The sequence below is a fragment of the Nilaparvata lugens genome, chromosome 10, assembly GCF_014356525.2.
Source record: "Nilaparvata lugens isolate BPH chromosome 10, ASM1435652v1, whole genome shotgun sequence".
NCBI lineage: Eukaryota > Metazoa > Arthropoda > Insecta > Hemiptera > Delphacidae > Nilaparvata > Nilaparvata lugens.
Genome location: NC_052513.1, coordinates 3075533 through 3097573, shown reverse-complemented (window position 1 = coordinate 3097573; position 22041 = coordinate 3075533). Strand labels below are relative to the sequence as shown.

At 35.5% G+C, this 22041-nt stretch overlaps 1 protein-coding gene across 1 annotated transcript in view; it reads left to right on the top strand.

Moving 5' to 3' along the window:
- Positions 1 to 22041, top strand: part of LOC111048553 (kelch-like protein 26) — a 48488-nt gene that overhangs the window by 11738 nt on the left and 14709 nt on the right. Inside the window, exons 2-6 of the mRNA XM_039436587.1 lie at positions 9245 to 9472; positions 10994 to 11239; positions 13638 to 13891; positions 17605 to 17746; positions 21130 to 21303. Of these exons, the coding sequence (XP_039292521.1) occupies positions 9266 to 9472; positions 10994 to 11239; positions 13638 to 13891; positions 17605 to 17746; positions 21130 to 21303 (1023 nt within the window). The 5' untranslated portion in view covers positions 9245 to 9265. The remainder of the gene's footprint in view (positions 1 to 9244; positions 9473 to 10993; positions 11240 to 13637; positions 13892 to 17604; positions 17747 to 21129; positions 21304 to 22041) is intronic.

Sequence of the window (22041 nt, the reverse complement as noted above, 5' to 3'; positions counted from 1 at the left end):
TACTCCTGCAGACAGGAGTGGCTCCTCGAAATTAATTTTTCAATTAAAAAAATTAGCAATTAATTTATTATCCCTACAGAGGAGACCCCTTTACTTATATTTGATATTATATATTATAGTATGATTTATTTATTATATATGATTAACAACAACGTACTTATCAATTTATACATACCTAGTGAGAACAAATTGTTGTAATTCAATGCAATCGATAAAACATGATTCTGATAAATCCTTTAAAAATTATAATAGATAAGTACAATTTATAGATAGATAATTATAGGTAAATTATAATAATTTACTACCTTATTCACTGAATGTTCAGTTTTTGATAGATTAATATAACTACAATTCTACAAACTTGTATCAATAACTACTATTATAATCATGATTTACCAGTTTACTTAGGATACGAAATAAATGTCACGTATCATTTAATTTAATACAAAAAAAAACAACAACTATAGTGAGGCTCACGTTGGTAATAGCAGTGAAGAAAGACAGGAGAACAGCGTTACCGATTCTCTGCCTTGCCACTGCCTTCTGTAGAGGATAGCAGATACCGGTATATCTGATGTAATATTAACTGTTCGTTCTTGTTCAAAATAATCAATTATATTTTATTCATCGATTTTTTTTCCAATGATTGAAAAATGAATCTTCATGATTAAAATAAAATATTTTGTTAATTTTTTTTGTGTAGTTGAGAAGTTGATATTGTGGTAATTATTCATATTAAATGAAAAAGACTAAGAAATTGTCAAAAAACCACAGATTTATTGATACTTAGAAAGACCGGTTTCGGTTATTACACCATTGTCAATTTCTGATAAACGTTGAGTTCATCAGAGATTGTATTGAGTTCATCAAAGTTTATCAGAGATTGACAATAGTGTAATAACCGGAACCGGTCTTTCTAAGTATCAATAGATCTGTGGTTTTTTGACAATTTCTTTTTTTTTTCATTTAATAATTTTGTTAATTAATCATATTTTTGAATTATTGGCAACGTTGCAGAGCAAGAAAAGGATAGCGCTATCTGTTTTGGTGAATGATAGACAAGGATAGCAACACCAAAGATAGTCAACTACTGAGGGGTAGGAATTGGACTAACATGCTAGTGGACTATATTTCAGTTTTTCCACTAAAAAATAAAATCAAAAGAGGCTTTTATTGTGCATACGATACCATCTGCCGTTGTAACGTGGACCTCACTATAGGTAGGCTATTCTAGAGTACTTTGAAAAAAAATCTGGTGTGGTACACTCACACAACCTTCCTTGCTCATTGATCTATAAGCCTCATTCTTAAAAGAGGATAATTTCGGGGAATAACATTATGCCGATTGGCGGCTAAATAATTAAAACTATGATTATACTATTGTTATTGTTTTCAGAGTACATTCTCCTTTTTTGAATTATGAAATTTGAGGATTTTTTGAATGTTGTCAAAACAGCTGTTCTACAAATAAAATATCGACGTGGGTTTTTTTGAATAAACTGCTCTACCCACCTACCTCAAGCACGAGAAGGAGGTTACAAAGTAAATTTCTCAGGGATGGGGTGGACCCTCTGTTAGTTTCTCAGGGAGGAGACTCATGCCAGTTAATAGAGCTGATAAATATCTATACAGGGTATGAATTTGAAAATAATCGGTCAAGTGATTTTTGAGAAAATCGTGATAGAAATTTAACAAAATTCTTTCTTCTCAGGAATATTACGGAGCTCCTGCAATTTTCCCATAAATGAGACTCATGTCAGTTGATAGGGCTTATAAATAGCTATCTAGGGTATAAATTTGAAGAAAATCGTTAGAGCCGTTTTCGAGAAAACCGTGAAAAATATGGTTTTTTAGTCATTATCCGCCATTTTTCCGCCATTTTGAATTGAATTTCTTATTTTCGGATCCTCATGGTATAAGGACATTAAGTTTAAAATTTCAAGTCAATCGGTTAATTAGGAATGGAGTTATCGTGTTCACACACACACAAACACACACACACACACACACACACACAGACAGACCAACACCCCAAAATCATGTTTTTGGACTCAGGGGACCTTGAAGCCTATAGAAAACATGAAATTAGGGTACCTTAATTTTTTTTGGAAAGCAATACTTTCCCTACCTATGGTAATAGGGCAAGGAAAGTAAAAATCCAGTACCCGTAACATAAAATCTTCGACAACTTCGTTGTTTTGACGTTTTTTCCAAGTTCCTGTGTGAATAGAGGATCGATCGCTGATCTCCCAAGTCTTTATAAAATCGACTTCTTCCGTAATTGTTGCCTATTTCGCAACAGTCAGCTGAGGCCAGACATTTCCATCATCGTTTTACTTTCACTCTCAACTCTCAACTTGTTGCCATGCTGCGCCGGCGCATTACTGGTGTGTTGTGACTGGCACAGAGTATAGAATATATACTGTTAAGTATAGGTATAGTATAGATAGGTGGCCTTCCTTCCTCGATTGCAACCTGTTGTGTGGACTGGTCAGTGGTCAGCAGGATTAGGATTAGCGACATGATCTCTCTCACTTCCTCACATTGGGCAAATTAGCAACATGATTCGCTTCATATCCTGCTTCCTCACATTGGGTACCTATTGCAGAGTACGATGTTTTTTGCTCACATGGAAGTGAACATTAAACATTGATACCTTTATTTATTTATCTTCTATTTTAAGATCTTTTCAACAATGATAATATGATTTCGAGGTTGAGTGGTAAAGAACATTAAACATTGATACCTTTATTTATTTCTCTTTTATTTTAAGATTTATTCAACAATGATAATAATTATGATATCGAGGTTAAGTAGTAAAGAGGACTTGGGGCGGGTTTCCGAGCTCGGGATTTACCTAAGTTCTAGACTGGAGCTGGTGTAAGAAAATTGGCTTTCCAAAACGGGGTGTAGTCGCAGTTTTTATTTGCGCATTTCTATAATTGGAAAAGTTTTTCCTTGACGAAATTAAACATTCCTAAATAATTCAAAATAGCTGAAACTTTACACTTTATTTTAATTGTGTTCAATTTTCTAGTTTTTTGAAATTTAATTCAAACGTGCCTTTGACAATGACTACGACTACGCCCCGTTTCGGAAAGCCAATTTGCTCACTCCAGCTGTTTAAAGTCTAGAACTTAGCCGAATCCTGAGCTCAGAAACCGGCCCTTAATGGTCCTAACTTCGCCAAATAAAGAATTATTTCATTACATAAAAACACAATCAATAATAATGTATAGATTCAGATAGATAGATATAGTATGCTATCTGTTGAAGTTTGATAGCAGGTCCAGAAGAAGGCATAATAGGCTATATATATATAGTGAAATTCACGTTATCAAGGTAGTGGAAAAGATAGAACAGCATGGTTGCCAATTCTCTTTTACCACTGCCTTCTATAGTAGATAGCTGTGATTCAAGTCATCCCAGCATTTCTGATATTATATTTTGTTAGTAACTTTGGTGTAAACGCAGCTTTACTATCTTTCGCTCCCTTGGTTTTAACCTAACCTAACCTCAACGTATTTTGCTCGAATCCTTCCACTGTGATGACAGAACAGTGGTGTATGACGACATGAGTGTATTATGTATGTCCTACCGTAAATGGCCAGCCTAGAGAGTATTTTAGAATTTTTTATTAGAACATTAATATTTTTACTAACCGTTCAGTTTTTTCTTATCACTTTCCTTGCCCTATTACCATAGGTAAGGAAAGTATTGCTTTCCGAAAAAAAATTAAGGTACCCCAATTTCTGAATTTCTATACGTTTCAAGGTCCCCTGAGTACAAAAAAGTGGTTTTTGGGTATTGGTCTGTGTGTGTGTGTGTGTGTGTGTGTGTGTATGTGTGTGTGTGTGTGTGTGTGGTGTGTGTGTGTGTGTGTGTGTGTGTGTGTGTGTGTGTGTGTGTGTGGTGTGTGTGTGTGTGTGTGTGTGTGGTGTGTGTGTGTGTGGTGTGTGTGTGTGTGAAGTGTGTGTGTGTGTATGAGTGTATGAGCGTCTTTGTACACGATATCTCATCTCCCAATTAACGGAAAGACTTGAAATTTGGAACTTAAGGTCCTTACACTATAAGGATCCGACACGAACATTTTCGATAAAATGCAATTCAAGATGGCGGCTAAAATGTTGTCAAAAACCGGGTTTTCGGCCGAAGAAAAGTCATTGATAAGCTCTATCAACTGCCATAAGTCTCATATCTGTAAAAATTTCAGGAGCACTGCACCATCTATGCAAAGTTAGATTTTAGATTCCTAATTATCAGGTTTCAGATACAATTTTTAAAAAAATCAAGTGGTGAAGATTGAGCATGAAAATCTCTACAATTAATGTTCAGTAACATTTTCACCTTAAATTGAAAATAAGCTCGAAATTCGAGAAAACTCAATTGCAAATTGTTGGCAACTGTTGATTCTATTAAATCACTATTGAGAGATAGCAGACCTCGTGTGTCTCCAGCGTTATTGTCCTGTCACCAGCTGGCTCAGATCTTTGAATAGTAGACTTGAGATGCGCGTGAACACTAGCGTCAGGTGATCAATTTTCATAACGGCAAGGAAAGTTGTGTGAGCGCGCCACAGCAGATTTTTACATTTAACACTAGGTAGATTTTCAGTTACAGCAGGGCATACAACTCATGAATCTCCGCATGTTTAATGTGGCGCATGCGCCACACCAGATTTTTTTGTTATACTAAGGCATAAATGAACCACCTATGTTCAAAGCAAATCGATTACATGATGAATTGGTCTTATTTATTAAAATGTTCTCATCCCAAGATTTAACCGTTTTCTGATTCACCTCTGTTTGAAGCGAGAGGGTGAATAAGGCACTGAAGCAACTCTGCTCAGCTCGTTTAAGTGATTCAAAATCTTCAATCTTGGGCCAATTAAGATATGATTTGAACATTATTCTTGAAAGTTTGTATGGTGTGGTAGTTGGGATGAAAAAGAAAACATTCAGTTGAAATATTTTACTCAAATTTAGTTCTTATGACATGTACAATCTTTCAAACATTAGCTGTATCTTGCTTTTCAAATAATCAATAGCATACAACAAAATGTAATAGAATATTTCAGCTACAGTCATTATACTCACGCCTAAAAATGCATCCAAGTAGACAACGGTGTCATCTATCATCTTATTGTTATTGTATGTGTAGCTACGAACTTTTGGATGGAAAGCGTCGCTCCTGAATACAATTTTAACTAATTGTCCAACGTATTTCATAGGAAGAGAATGATAAGTTATCACCTTGTAGTCAGTGGAGTTACAAGATGGCAAACAGTCACAAGAATCTTCAAATTTCCTTTCACCTGTGTCATAATAAGTGGCTTTGGCAATATTCACCGCACAGGAGCTGTATTCATCAGAGCATATGTATGTTGATTCGTTGTGTGGCATGTAAAACAGAACACATCCACATTCTCTTAAAGCTCTTTTGGTGGAGCACTCCATTAAACAGTTTTGTTGTGTATAATATTGAAAAAAGTCCAATGTTTTCTCAGTGGTGTTGTAGCATTGCTTGGCATATGGAACTTTGTACAGAAAATCGTTATCATCCACGGGATATTTGAGGATTAGTTCAGGTTCGATAAGAATGTGATTGGTTTTCAATGGATGTAGGCGATGCCATCTCATGAATGGACTTGGTACATCCCAAGGATTGTGGATTGTGAACCGAAATATAAACTCTTTGCCAATGAAGCTCCTGCGTTGTGCCCTGCTGGCCTCCTCATCATCCAAAAAATAATAACTTATGTCTGATTTCTTCACTAAATATGGGAGCTTGAATGGTTTAACAAACTGTTTTCCATTTCTCCATAACGAATAATTTCCCTTGAATGACGGAAATCCATGGATAGTCTCAGTGTCTGAATGGAACGTGATGTTCAGTTGATACCTTCTTTTTTGTTCTTGTTCTATATCTTTGCGAAAAATATTCCGTACCGCATTCATCTTGTAAATCTTTGAAGGTGGAAGAAGGTTGAAGGACATGCAGAGTCCCCTGAACATGAAGGTTGGTCGTTCTGATGCAGGACCAAATGATGCCTTGAGGTATAAATAATCATTCATTGATATATCACTAAAAAAGGTTTCAATACCCAAATCAGATATGACAAATCTTTCTCCATTACTATCTGTACCATTTACAGTCGATATCATACCGAAAATCTGTTGTTCAAGATGCAAAAATTCTTTTTTAGACATTCCTAAGATATCTGCAATCTGGTATATCTCATTACCATGTAGTTGTAGTTTATTCATACTATATCTAATAGCTCCCGCTGACATAAGTATTGGGCCACAAATGGTCAAAGCAGGAATAGCCAGGTTAGATATGTTTTGTGGAGTGTTTTCCAATTCGATTGTCGTAGGATCCTCTTTCCATTTATTGATCTTCATCCTATAAATTGCAAATAAGGAGATAATAAAACCGATTACGACCATGCACCAAAATCCACGTTTGATCCAGTGATTGTTGGGATCACCTATGTATTTCACGCCATGTAAAGAAGTGTTCTCCACAAAGTTCTTGAGATGGGGATTCACGGTTCTCCACCTCAACTGCCTTTGATGTGAAGCTCTTGAAGTAGCCATGTTCATGAGTGTGGGAAACACAACAAACAAAATGCACAGTAGATGATAGATCACTCAATAAAATAGTTTGAATACCGTATCTGCTCAAGAACTAGGATAGGGATCCTCTGGTACTCTCAACAAGATCACTCACTGGAATTTGCTTTCAACTGTGCGTGAACCTTCAACAGTTTGCTTATAAATGGACATCAGGGCGGGGCCACTTCACTCACAATTGAATTATTTTAAAAGAAGGCCATCATTAACTTTGTTTTATTTTTCGTGTTACTGGATGTCAGAGATATGGTTATGGTTATTATTTCGAGCATGCAACTCATATACTGCATAATTCTTATTTCTATTGGGATTTGCCTGGAAAGGTTCGTGTCTGTGTTAGACCACATTACCCAAATTGGACAAATTCATAACTCATTCTTCATTTTTTATTTATTTCATTTATTGTACAAAAAACTATAATCATAATATAATTATGACCATGGAGGAAAAACTAGGATGAACCTGTACCATTTCTCTCTCAAATAATAATAATAATAATTTCTCTGGATGTTGGACGACACATCCAGAGGAGTTTATTCATAAATTCATACATACATTACATTATATTACATTTTTTTTAATATAACAATATTCAGGGTTTAGAAAATGATACCTCACTATATAATATATGTGTCGAGGTTATCATCAAATTAATATTAATTTATGCTACAACAGATAATACAAAAATTCCAAAAAATCTAAAACTATATCTATTACCCTAAGCATAACCTAGTACAAAGATACTAAACCGAGGTACTATTTTCTACCTATAAATTACCTTATTTAAAAAAATTTGATAGAAAGTTTATGTTGTCCAAGGTATTATTAGGTTATGAAATCACACATCACTGCTCAATCACTCATTCTAAGGTCAAATTAATTGACAAACGAAGTGAGGTCTAAGATTCAAGTCGACGGTTTGACATTTCTCTTAATGCTCAAATGTTTATATGTTGCGCATTTACGGTGAAACGCGGTAATAGATTTTCATGAAATTTGACAGGTATGTTCCTTTTTTAATTGCGCGTCGACGTATATACAAGGTTTTTGGAAATTTTGCATTTCAAGGATAATATAAAAGGAAAAAGGAGCCTCCTTCATATGCCAATATTAGAGTAAAAATCAGACTATAGAATTATTCATCATAAATCAGCTGACAAGTGATTACACAGATGTGTGGAGAAGCCAGTCTGTTGCTGTTTTTCCATAAGGTCTATAGTTTCAATCAGGTACTTGTGGATATGAATACTGCGTGAGGTCTACTGTTCACAGAACTACTAGTTATTATAAGTTGATTATTTTTTCCACTAAACACAAATAAAGTATGGTAATAGGACAAGGAAAGTAAAATCGGAGATACAAAAACCTAACCTCTACATATTTTGCTCACCTAAGCTGCTTTACACAAACATCTTTATAGATTCTATTAGATTGAACGGAACTTGACAAACACATGTTCATTATGTGTATGATAAGTTATGTTCAATCGAATAGAATTTATAAAGATTAGGTTATAAACATTTTGTTAGTAACTTTGGTGTAAACGCAGCTTTACTATCTTTCGCTCCCTTTGTTCCAACCTAACCTAACCTTAACGTATTTTGCTCGAATCCTTCCACTGTGATGACAGAACAATGTATGACGACATGTGTACTAGTAGTTCTGTGAACAGTAGACCTCGCGCTCAGTAAGTTACATTGACCTGTTATGTTTTCTCAAGAATTGATAAATAATTTATCATTTTAAAATGTCTAGAAAAAATCACAAATAAACATAGAGCTTTCTGTCCTATAGTATCGTGACGTGTCGTCCCGGAATGTGAGTGTGAGCGCTGTTTTCAGGTCTGGCTGCCGTCGATCAATCCAATCAACCCATCAGAGAGCATTCTGTGTTGTCGTGTTGGCGAAAAATCGGTGTGTTGAATTTAACAAAATAAACTACAAACTTCAACAAAACTACAAACTTCATTTCTCACCTTTCATGATTTTAGAAATCAATTTCTTTTCAATAATATTTGTAGGAATTTCAATCATCAGATTAAAAAGAAAAATATGAAAAAAAAATATTTTCTATCAATAACTCCAAACTCAAAACTAGAATCATGGCCTCAGCTTATGGGAAGACAAAGTTAGTTGTCTACTAACGTTGATGGAAAGATACATTTTCAATATATTCGATGTCTATGACGGGTAGTATTATAGTCCACTAGACAGCTGATTTATGATGAATAATTCTGTAGTCTTTTTTTTACGGTAATATTGGTGTTCGAAGGAAACTCCTTTTCCTTCTGTATTATCCTTAAAATGCAAAATTTTAAAAACCTTATGTATACGTCGACTCGAAATTCAAATAGGAACACACCTGTCAAATTTAATGAAAATCTATTGCTGTGTTTCGCTGTAAATGCACAACATTTAAACATAAAGAGAAATGCAAAGCCGTCGACTTGAATCTTAGATCTCACTTCGCTCGGTCAATTATGTATGTCCTACCGTTAATGGCCAACCTAAAGAGGATTTTAGGATTTTCTATTAGAACATTAATATTTTTACTAACCGTTCAGTTGTTTCTTATTTTAATTAATAATTTGTGTGTTTGATTGTTTGCAGATGGTGTTCCGGCTGTGAGACATGGTGCGCGTGAAGGACTTTGGTCGGAGGCGGTGCGGAGTGGGGGGTGGCGCGGGGGGCCGTGGTGGAGGCGGCAACCAATCAGCGGTGGCCTACGAGTTTGAGTCGCCATCACACACAGGCACCCTGTTGGCGGGGCTCAATGCCCTACGTGACAAGGGACTGCTGCTAGATGTCACGCTCATCACTGAGGGGCAGGCCTTTCAGGTGATTGTTGATCAGTCATTCTTACTTTTACATACAACTAAGAGTAGCCTAGTCCTAGTCCTAGATATTTATTTATTACATTTCCAACGGTATACACCAATTTCAAAAGAATACAATAGTAACAAGATAAACAAAAATAACAAGACAAATATAAATATAAATATGATATACATAACATAAAGTGATATTCGTAATCATTTATAGTCCATACAAAATTACTTTTGACTTGGAGGAATATGCTGAGCAAAGAAATGGAGGGAGATCAGCCAATTACAGTGATGAATAGAGTCATGGGTAGAAGCTCAGTTGCCAATTTTTCGATTAGACTCAGTCGACTCAGTGCTTTCAGACATGAAACTTCGTATGCGTATCATGAGCACTTGAACACTCACTAGACATTAGAAAACGCTGTCCGCTTTAGAACGGTAACATCGCCGCCGCTGTATCCCTACCTTCCTCTGCTGCGCATACCCAAATAAGTCAAAAGTAATTTTGTATGGATTTAACACAAAAATATAATGAGTCTTTTATGCAATGTAACTACCGTGAAAGCTGCAAACCTTTATTAAAGAAAGAGTGATGACCTTCTGAGCCCTTTATGCATTTACTTATTTTTTTAAAATAAAAACATAATTTATCTGTTTTATTTGTTCATTTTGTTCAACATTGAAAAAAATATGAATAGAGACCATCATGTTTATGCCACAAGAAATGAGAATAGCTCAAGAGTTCATTGACCGAGCGAAGTGAGGTCCAAGATTCAAGTCGACGGTTTGGCATTTCTCTTAATGTTTATATGTTTATATGTTGCGCATTTACGGCGAAACGCGGCAATAGATTTTCATGAAATTTGACAGGTATGTTCCTTTTCAAATTGCGCGTCGACGTATATACAAGGTTCTTGGAAATTTTGCATTTCAAGGATAATATAAAAGGAAAAAGGAGCCTCCTTCATACGCCAATATTAGAGTAAAAATCAGACTATAGAATTATACATCATAAATCAGCTGACAAGTGATTACACAGATGTGTGGAGAAGCCAGTCTATTGCTGTATTTCCATAAGTTTCAATCAGGTACTTGTGGATGAGAATACTGCGTGAGGTCTACTGTTCACAGAACTACTAGTAGGTTAGAGATAGTAGATTGTTATGACTGTTGAAAAAGTATCTCAGCTGTTAATCTGATGTTCAAAACGTTATTAAATATTTCCAATGATGTCTTCCCAACAAATCCACAATGCCAGAACTTGGAATGAATTGCACAGACAGCTGGTAAGTTGGAATTGGAGGGAAGGGGTTAAACTGTCCCAAGTTAGCCGGTTTGACGGTAGTATTATTTTTAATTAAAAACACCTTTTAAGGCTGTGCAAAGGCTAAAAACAAAAGTTTCTACTGGTGAAGTTTTTCGATTTGTATATTATCTAGCTATCAAAATGAAAACTTTGCACAGCCTTAACTCTTACTTTAAACTGAGAGTAGCCCTCGATATCCATAGTCATCTGTTGTGTTGTCTGTTGTAGGCCCACCGAGTAGTACTGGCTTCAGTTAGCGACTACTTCCGCGCGATGTTCACAGACGCGATGCTCGAGTCGCGGCTGTCCGAGATCTGCGTGGGCGGTGTGCCGGCTGCAGGCATGCGTCTGCTGTTGGACTATGCCTACTCGTCACGCCTCACGCTTAACCTAGACAACATACAGGACGTGTTGTCGGCTGCCTCACACATACAGGTGGTGGCGGTGGTCGAAGCTTGCTCCAACTATCTGCAGGTTGGTGCTGTTGAGTTTTAAATGAGTACCTTCATTAAAAATCTGACAGATCGAACTTTTCTGTTCAAAGTGTTGAATACCGTATGTGAGTAGTTACTTGAAGTGTACATTAACACCTAAAAAAGTGAAATTTGATAGCTTCGATTTTCTAGATTTTCTATGTCTTACTAATTTTATTTTTGTATCATTTATTAGTATCTATAAATGTGAATAATTAAATAAAAATACTACGAAATTGTCAAAAAACCACAGATTTATTGATAGATAGAAAGACCGGTTTCGGTTGTTACACCATTGTCAATCTCTGATAAACTAGAACTAAATACAAGAGCAGCAGAATTTATACTAGTAGGCGAGTACAGCTATTAGTCAAGGGCATCAACGCCTGCCATTGGCCCAGCTAGACAGTTTCCTCCCACTTGAAGGTGTCACAAAATGGCGGCTCAAGCAACAGACTCGCCATGATAACAAAATTTCACTATCAGTACAAAATAAGAATAAAGAAAACAAGTAAAAGATAATAAAATAAAACAAAAATGTAAATAGAAAAACTATTGACTAATGTATGCTTACAATGTTATGATAAAACTAAATTCGTAGTGTTGTATTGGTTGAAATGAATCTGGACATTTAAACTATATTAGGAATTGTCCTTAATTACTCTTCTTATTTCTAAAGCCTCTAGAATATTCAAAGATCTGCCTTTGTTATTAACATGCAGAAACTCAACATTCTCCTCAACTGTGAACTTGTGATTATTTGTTATTAAATGTTCTGCAAAGTTAGATTCCCCATTTTGTTTATTCCAATCTCTGATGTGTTATTTAATTCTACTTTTGAAACTTCTACCTGTCTGACCCACATATTTCTCAACTACACAAAAAATGTGTATAACTTTGAAACGGTTCGAGCTATCGATGTGCGGTTTTGGCCATTCATTTTACCTTGAAATTCTGTATCATAATGTGACATGACAACCTCCTCATTAAAAAATGAGGTTGGATTCAAAATGGCGGTTACATTTAAAAGAAACATGAAAGTAGTTTTTTAATTCGAAAGTTTTTTTAATCCCAAATGAAACCTACTGTCAAATTATTCTTCTCAAATGAAACCTACTGTCAAATTATCATTGTAAAAGAAATATTAAGCTGTTCTCATAATTTTCACCAACTCTGTATAGTACTGTATTGATTGAACTTTCTGAAAGCAACAGGAAATTGACGAACTGAATGGCTCAAATTCTCATTTGTTTTACAGTAGTATATCGATAAATGGTCAGAATAAGTACTTTACTTGATGAATTGAGAACTCGATGAACTGCGACTCTCCCCGTCTCAGTTCGTCAAGTTCTCAATACATCAAGTAAAGTAAGTTGAGCCATTCAGTTCGTCAAGTTCTCAATTCATCAAGTAAAGTAAGTTAAGCCATTCAGTTCATCAAGTTCCTCTGCATTAGGTTTTTGTTGCAGACTGATACACAGACAGCTACACCGTTGCACACTAGTTGGGGATTAGAGATAAGTTAAAGGTTTAAGGTTAGGTTAGAGGTTAGGCTTTTGCTTTTAAATGTCAATATCCTCGTATATTTGATAATTCTGAAATTAAAAGATACTGTATCCACTGGACTCTCTGAATCCAGGAACTTGACAAATGATAGCCTGACCCTAACGTACTGATGGTATTATCATTATTTCTGAAGGGACGGATTCAAGGATCCAACGGTTCGAAGAACCTCACACGTCAACCGAAGCTTATTGTGTTCCCAAGTAGTATGTTAGTTGGGCAAACCAATACTTTACAAGAACTAGTAGTTTTTCCCTATCCTAACATCCTATTCATCACCTGGTTGTTTGCCGCAATCCAGTGTGATATGCTTGGCAGTCTCTTCAGACTGATAAGTCCTCGTGACCTACGTGAGTTCCACTCCTGGCCTTCTTTGAAGGTCCTTCCGCTGAGGAAGGGGCGGCCAAATTGCCTCTAGGGCTCCTGGCCACCCTTGACTCAGCCTCTTGACCCAAATTTGTGCCTGGAGTTTCACCCATCTCTGGTCTCTTGGGATTTTTATTTTTGCCCTTCCGAAACGTCGCAGGGTCGAAAGCCTCACCTCTCCCAATAAGTTTTGCCTGAATAGCCGCCCTTCTTTGAGCAGTGGTGAGGTTTGGTCTCTCCACTCGTGACCTACTCGTTCCACTCCTGGCCTTTTTGTAGGTCCTTCGGCTGAGAGAGGGGACGCCAAATCGACTGATGGCATAGTCGTTCTATCGGGAATTAATGACTTTTTTGCTGAGGATGATGTCCATATGAACTCCAGGCTTGTGCTTGGGTTGTGAATTATAAATTATTTTGACGATAAACTCTTGAATTAGCGATTGAAATAACAGGGCTTTCTTGATTTCTAGACGCAGCTAGACCTAGAGAACTGTGTGGACATAGCCACCCTGTCGGAGACATATTCGCTGGCTGGACTCCGCAGCGTGGTCTACCGCTTCATGTCGTCGCACCTGGTCGAGTTGTCGCAGTCACCCGATTTCTGCCGACTCAGCAAGGCTCAGCTGGAGCATCTGCTTGCCTGCGATCTGCCGGTCAACTGCTCCGAGGCTGATGTGCTTGCCGTCACGCTGCAGTGGATCGATGCTAATCTTGCCTCGCTCAGGTTGGTTGCAATCATCCAAACAAATACTCTTCAGATACTGTTTTTGGTGATATATAGTCGTGATATATAACCATATAATAATAATACTGAGGGTGATGCCCACATAAGCTCTTAATCTTGTGCGTGGGTAATGAGTGAAAGGGATGATGATGAGAGATTCTAAAAAAATATATTCTAAATAATATTGTTGCATCCCTCTTTAAGCAAAGCTTGTGATGAGGGATGGTGTATATCTAGAATGTTGGACAGCATAAGATACTAATATACATCGTAATATTAATAACATAATTAGATTTTATAATTTTACATTACAATATCAAGAAAAAAAGAAAATTTCATTCTCTTATGCTATTTTCATACAAATGTTGCTCTTGTAATCAGTATAGGCCTAATTGAGATTCAACTATATGTTCTACATCAAAGATAAAGATCACCAATATTTAAAAATAAAACAACAAATTCTCTTCTGCTCTGTTATACTAAGTAAGATATGTATTCTAAGAATAGAATTGAGATTTACAAACAGATTTGAGAAATAAATCAAAATTAGTCTTCATTTTGTCTCCCTAATAAGTAGTGTCGAAGATACTGTCTAAAAGTTTTGAAAGTGAAAGAATAATAACAAATTGGTATCAGTGGCGGCTCGTCCTATGTGTTCAATGGTTCATTGAACCCCCAGAATTCAATCAACTTCCTATACAATGATGAATTTGCAACTCAAATAATTATATTTTTATTTTATTCTCATTAAATTACATCACAACATTTTTCATCTACGTAAACTTAACGTTGATGTTTTGCTGCCGGTGCCTGAGATCCCGGAGAGGCTTGCTTGAAACAGCACCGAATGTGATGACGGGACGGGTGGAGGTGGGTAGCAGTGTTCATTCCCCGATGTGAACCCAAAAACAGGGCTGGGCGAGGTAGTGGAACGGAGGAGGGGAATCGGTTTGCTAGCACGGATTTGGTTCACAATCCTGTCTGAACCAATTTTGCACGAGTTCATCCGAGAGTAGCCGAACCTAGCCGAGGCAAGTGAAGCATTCGGTAAACCTCGGAATGAATCGTGAGTATTCGTGATACGGATTCAGTGCCATCTTGAACTTGCTTATAACCAATAAATTTAAATTTGGTGGCAGTAAACAGTAAAAAAGCGGTAAACAAGAAGTAGCCTAAGCGTGACAGTTTTGAGGTTATACGGTATGGTTTCGGGTATACACTGTTTACTGTTGTGATAGATCTCACTGCATTTTTCGTTATATAAATTTGTTTTGCGTGTAGAAGAATATAGTAATTTCTAGTGTGTTTCGTGTATTCGTGAGTATTTCTAGTGTGTCCATTTTCTTTTAGTGAGAGTGTCAATATAATTTATTGTGTTACCGTAACAGCATTTTGATGAAGAAATATGAATAAGGTTCAGTATTTGTTAAATACAAACAATATTGATATTGAGGGTAGGTGTAAAATAAAACATAATGGTGACCAACTCCCGAAGTAAAAATCAAACAAGAAAAATATGAACAGGACAAAAAATTTATAATTGTAGAAAATATGCTCAATCTTTGGGGTGTAATTCCTTAAAATTATTATTGATCACCTTTACACTTGATTATGCTCAATACTCTATATCCTCTTGACCTTTCTCTCCAATAGATCATGAGGTTGAACCCCCAAGCTAGAAGATCACGAGCCGCTACTGATTGGTATACATTGGGATGCTCCAGAAACTTCAAGCAACAGACGGTTTAAAAGTCTAGGACCATAATACGCTGCATGAGCACTGGCAGCCGCTGTTCTACAAGGTGGTTCTAGCAAAAATCTCTCAGATTGTCTACGAGTAACATAGCCGCCATGTGAACAATATGAACACTGAACAATATGAACACACCATGTGAACAAAGATGACGACTACTTTTTAGATTGTCGGGACCGATGGCTTATCGTCTCCTCTGTAAGACGGGGTGACCATCTCTATGTGATTGTGCTGTGGTCAGAAACTTTTGCCGCGGTCGAGATCCGAACTCGGGTTCTCTTGATTATTAGAACGGCGCGTTATCACTTACTCCAACGAGTCACCCATATTGATTAACAAGAAATTTTAATAAAGATTTTTCTATTCTATTCTATTCTATTAAAGTCGCATGTTCCATTGGTAACTGGAATAAAAACAAGTAAAATACATAAATGAATAAAATATTGTTCACAAAACAAGAACTGCCTTAACAATATTCATTAATTTATTTTTAATAGAACAGCTTGAGTCTTGAATCACCGGACATCAATATATATGCATTGTGTGAAATTATTATATTTTCAAAAATCAATAGATTCAAAATTCATAGATATTTTATATCTTGATTAACAAGAAATGAAGTCGCATGTTTTATTGGTAAATGGGATTAATTCAATTTCAATTTATTCATTTGAACACACAAGATACAAATCAACAAATAATAGAATTTGTGAGCAAAATTCAACAGAATATGTTTAATAATGAAACACTAGAATATTGTCTAAAAATATCACGAATGTATTGTAAAGTTACATACATGTTTTAACACTTGGTGTCACAACTTTTCAATAAATTCGTGATATTTCTAGACAATATTCTAGTGTTTCATTATTGAAAATATTCTGTTGGATGTTGCCCACAGATTATACTTCAATAATTCAAATCAAGTTTTATTCAATGATAACATTTACATAACAAATTCCGTTACACAAATGATATCACAGATCATTGAATACAATCAATGATGTTTGCTCTAGAAAATTCTTACATGTGCTTCATACCTGTGTTTTGGTAATTTGTATCTTCTGTGTGTAAATTAATAAATTGAAATTTAATTGATTCGTTACCAATAAAACATGCGACATTTCTTGTTAATCAAGATAGGAAATATCTATGAATTTTGAATCTATTGATTTTTGACAATATCACAATTTCACACAAAATGCATATATTTTATTGTCAGGTGATTCAAGACACAAGTTCTTCTATTGAAAATAAATATTGTTAAGGCAGTTCTAGTTTTGTGTTGTGAACAATATTTTATTTATTTATGTATTTTACTTGTTTTTCTGTTAATCTATTCATCTAGGGTATGGTAGGATCTATTCATTAAGGTTTGTGTGGCAGAGAGTACATGGAGTACTAACTCTGCCCTCAACCAATCAATCAATAATTCTATTCAACCCAAACACACAATAAAAACTCAAAAACAATACAATCAAATTACAAATTTCTAAAAAATACAAAAACAGACTTCATGATGGGGTGTGCTGAATAGAATGAAAGGAAGAAAAACACCTAGCCAACCTATGGTTTGCCAGGTAATTGACCCGGTCAAAAGACAAGCAAAATTTGTAAGCGAGTCCACTTCTAACAAATATAGGCTAAGGAAAAATCATTGCATTCAATAGTTTGAGCAGAAATATTGAGCCTCATTTATGTCGACATGGAAAAAAGTTACTGTAGGTTCATTTTTTATATCTATCTTAAATTTCAACTAATCTTGGAGTTTGTGAGAAAGTGGTCCGGAATATAATCAATTAATCAATCATCTAACTATTCTTTGTTCTAATCATTTACATTTCATTCATTTGTTTACTAATATTTTATTTATTCACGTATTGTAAGCTACTTATTTCCCATTATTTATCAATTCATTAATCTATTCATTTATGTATTGTTTTGTTGTGTTGTTTTTCAGCGCGGGCCAGCGCCTACACTGGGCACAACGTCTGCTACGCCGCGTTCACCTGAGTGAGGTGCCGGTGGAGACTGTGGTGCGGGGAGGCCAGCAATGTGATGCCCCCCTCAAGCGGCTGCTGTGTGCCGAGTCATGTTATAAAGTAAGCATGGTACAGGAATACAAGATCTTTATTTGCCATTCAATGAAACAAGTTAACAAAATCGTCAAATTTAAAAAGACATTTTATTTATTAAATACAAATACTTCGATCCATACAAAACATGTTATATGCATCTGAATGACATGTCTATCCAAATTTGGAAAAGGAACAGTTTTGGGCTTTAAGCCTGCTGTTACTTCCCCAATCATTCAATCACCGATCAGTGGCTTTGAACGCAACCAATGATATTGTATCTATCAATGTAAAAATAAAAAAATAAATAAATAACATCAGATTGTTATCCTTGTCTGTCACTTCACAAAGCAGATAGCTCTATTCTTTTTCAAGACTTTTTATTCTTGAAAAGAATAGAGTTAAAAATAAGACTTATCATATACTTAATATAATACTAGTAGTTCTGTGAACAGTAGACCTCACGCAGTTTTCTCATCCACAAGTATCTGATGTCACCTGTTTGAAATGTTAACAAACTCAGTTCACGTTTGAATTTGTATTCCATATGATATAATTCATCCAGTTCCGTGATAATCTTTCCATCTGATGAAAATTCAGAGTATGGAGGAATTCCTTTTCTTTTAATATTATCCTTAAAATGCAAATTTCAAAAAACCTTGTGTGTACATCGACGCGCAGTGGAAAAAGGAATATTCATGCCAAATCTCATAGAATTCTATCAACGCGTTTGGCCGTAATCGCGTTACAGACAGACAAAAAAAATCAGAGTTGAAACATAGACCTCACTACGTTCGGTCAATTATTGGATGCGTGTATGTGTAAGTGCATGTCAGATCATGCATGAGCCGAAAAACAAAATTTGAAAAGTGCTATTGAAACACGTTGTGACTTGCATGTAGCTGCTCATACTGAACGCAACGAGCAAGTGCACGCGTTCAGTGTGAGTATTCCTATTGCTCTTTCCACATTTTGTTTCTCATCTGCCAGCGTGGTCAAGCATAACCACCAAGCTTGCACTTCACATATACGCATTCAAGGTGATCACACCTATATAAAGTCAATGGGCCATATGAATAAAGTTGAGCATTTGCTTATACTTCTAAAATATGGAGCATTTGCTTCATTTTCTATGAATAAACGTGAGCAAAACCCTTTGCTCATGCTCATCAAAAAAATAGTTTGAGCATTTGCTCAAAAGTAAAAGCTTTTGCTCAAAATTGTATGAATAAACTAGAGCATTTGCTCAACTTTTGAAGCAAATGCTTCAAAAAAGGTGAGTCTAGTCTAGAGCAGCTTCTCATCTTTTGCTCATAGTAAAAGGCTCAACTAATCCGTATGAGGAAGAGGAAACTATACCAGATACGATCACAACCAATAGTTGAGAACTATAAAACTCTTATTAGATTCAACCATGATATATATCACCATTATCCCTACAAAAGAATAAATACAAAAGATAGCTACCTGTTATAAAGATAGCCATCACAAAATAGGAGATAGGCATTTAAGAAGATGAGAGTGTGGACAATTATAAGAAGGCTATTGATATTATAAGAATATGCTGAAGATTGTTATAGAGATGACATTTTTTCACGCTATTATTTCAAAATTCTAAACTCAACTAACCTAAAACTTAATTCATAATAGAAAACAGAGCAGACGACGCAAACACAAGCGGTGCACCCTACTTGCATATTTAGCGCTTCTGTGAGCTATAAAAACAAACTAAGGCTACAAAAGCGAATCAGCTGATGAAAACTCTCTAAAATACGTGAGCATTTGCTCCAGAGTTCAGGAGCATAAGGTAAGAGTATAAGGTAAAGCTTATTCATATAAAATGAGCAAATGCTTTTGCTCCTACCTTTTGCTCATGAGCAAAACCTTATGCTCCATGCTCTTGCTCATGAGCATTTGCTCTGGTTTTATTCATATGGGCCATCATCTGATTAGCATCGAATTGTTGTCTTTATGTACATTTGACAAAGAAGATAGAAGATCTATCATGTTTTAAAGTCTGCGGTTCTTGAGCTGCGTTTACACCAAAGCTATTAACAAAATTAGATTCTATTAGATTGAACATAACCTATCATACACATGATGAACATATGTATTTGTCAAGTTCCGTTCAATCTAATAGAATCTATAAGGATTAAGTTATTAACATTTTGTTAATAACTTTGGTGTAAACGCGGCTTAAGGGTCAAGGAAGCCACATGGGGCGTTGTCTAAACCTGTCGGCAGGGCAATAAATTCTCCGAATGGCTGATTATCAGCTGATTCCCGAACGCCAACCCAATCAGCCAATCGGGGAGCTTCCTGCCTTGCCGATTCGTCTGAAAACACCTCATGTGGCTTGTTCCTAAAATAGTGAATCGTGTCAGCTTTTAATACTGGACTCATCAATACCAGTTCGCAATGTTTTCATTCACACTGAATTTATGTAACAATTATTCAGTTCAGTGTTAATTGTCTACTCTTTTGGATTCTCCAAGATCTCCTCTCACACCCGCATGTTTGTTTACGTTGTCTCTAGGTTCCAAGAACAGGCTGTAAGAGGTAAAGTATTAGAGCGAGACCACATTAGGCGTTTTAAGACGAGTCGGGAAAGCATGAAGCTCTCCATTGGCTGATTATCAGCTGATTCCCGAATGCCAACCCAATCAACCAATCGGAGAGCTTCCTGCCCTGCCGACTCATCTGAAAACGCCTTGAAATAAATTTCAACGTTATTAAATCAGCACCTGATTAAAATTTGTTTGCTATCATTAGACAAAACAGATAACGAAGCAAATTGGGTATTTTTTTAAACATTCTAAAATTATTTAATAATAATGATCATTCTTGATTGTCATTATTATTCATCCAGTTCCGTCATAATAAGTGAGAATTTGTGTGTATTTGTGTGGCTTCAAAATTTTATTAAATATATAATCAATTCAATGTGCAGTGATAATTAAGTATAATATTTAATTTCGTTGGTGTTTTAATTCTTCTAAATTTAAAATTTGCATCTCATATTTATTTTTGGACGAAAATTGAGCTTGAACTATTTACAGTAGAAACAAACCTATTTTTATTGACATGTAACATTATCAAAATTTGGGAATGGAATAGTTTTGGGCCAAGCCTGTTGTTCCTACCCAATCATATTATTTTATATGATTTGTAATATTGTATCCACGAATAATATAATTAGTATTTTGACAAATACATGGACATCATCCATCGCCAGAAACATACAAAAATATCACAAAACATTAATATAGTTATATTATTTATATAATATACTCATAATTTTATTTTCATTTGCTTTTTTGTATATTTATATAATTTTATTTCAATTGATTTTTTTTTTTGCATATTTTTATAATTTCATTTTCAATTGATTTTTTTTTGTATATTTGTAGGTTGGAGGATTCGGTATAGGAGGCATAACGAATGAGATAACCTACTTCTTGCCATCGACGAACAAGTGGAGGCACCTGACGTCGATTCCCCACGTGGAGCAGTGCAACTACGGAACGGCCGTACTCGACAATGACCTCTATGTGGTCGGCGGATGCTTCAATCAGTCTCTCCAGGTAAACATTTGAAATTGAACAATCGTAAATGTATTTATTTACTATCAAATCATGTACAATTTATATACTTATATAATTATACTGGGCATAATTTTGTCTCTCAAGGTGCGTACAGATTTACGCGCCGCGAACATGAGCAATTCACTTTTAATCAGCTGATGCCAAGCTTTTTATATCTCTTACCGTTTCTGTAAAAATACAGATATAATCAGCTGATTAAAAGTGAATTGAGAGCTGTTATCTTGTATTGCCGTTTGTTCTTTGCTCTTATTTCTAAATCGGTAAAGGTTATATTCATTTATTTCTTAAACTTCTACTCTACTATTTAGTCACAAAATATCACAGTATAATGATACTCGTCCCACACAAGTCCACAGACAAGTCCAAGACTCATGTGGACTATTTCCTTTGTTGTTGTGTCGGTGCAAGTCAATGATGTATTTTGTAAGTTATATTTCTTATAGGCTAATAGGCTAGTTGTTTTGGGCCATCAGTTGTTGGCTTGTGTCGTGGTGTTTGTTGAATAATATACAGTATAGTGGGCATGTTTGCGATGCAGTCGTCGACCGATGGCTCGGAATTTGGATAATAGATTGCAGGTTTTGTTAATTTTTTTTTCAAGACTTGCAAACTTTTTATGGCTTAGCAATAATATTCTAGGTCAATAATGCAATACGGTACATCTTTGTGAATTGATATTTTTTTTTTATTCCTTTATACTAAAAGCATATCTATGTA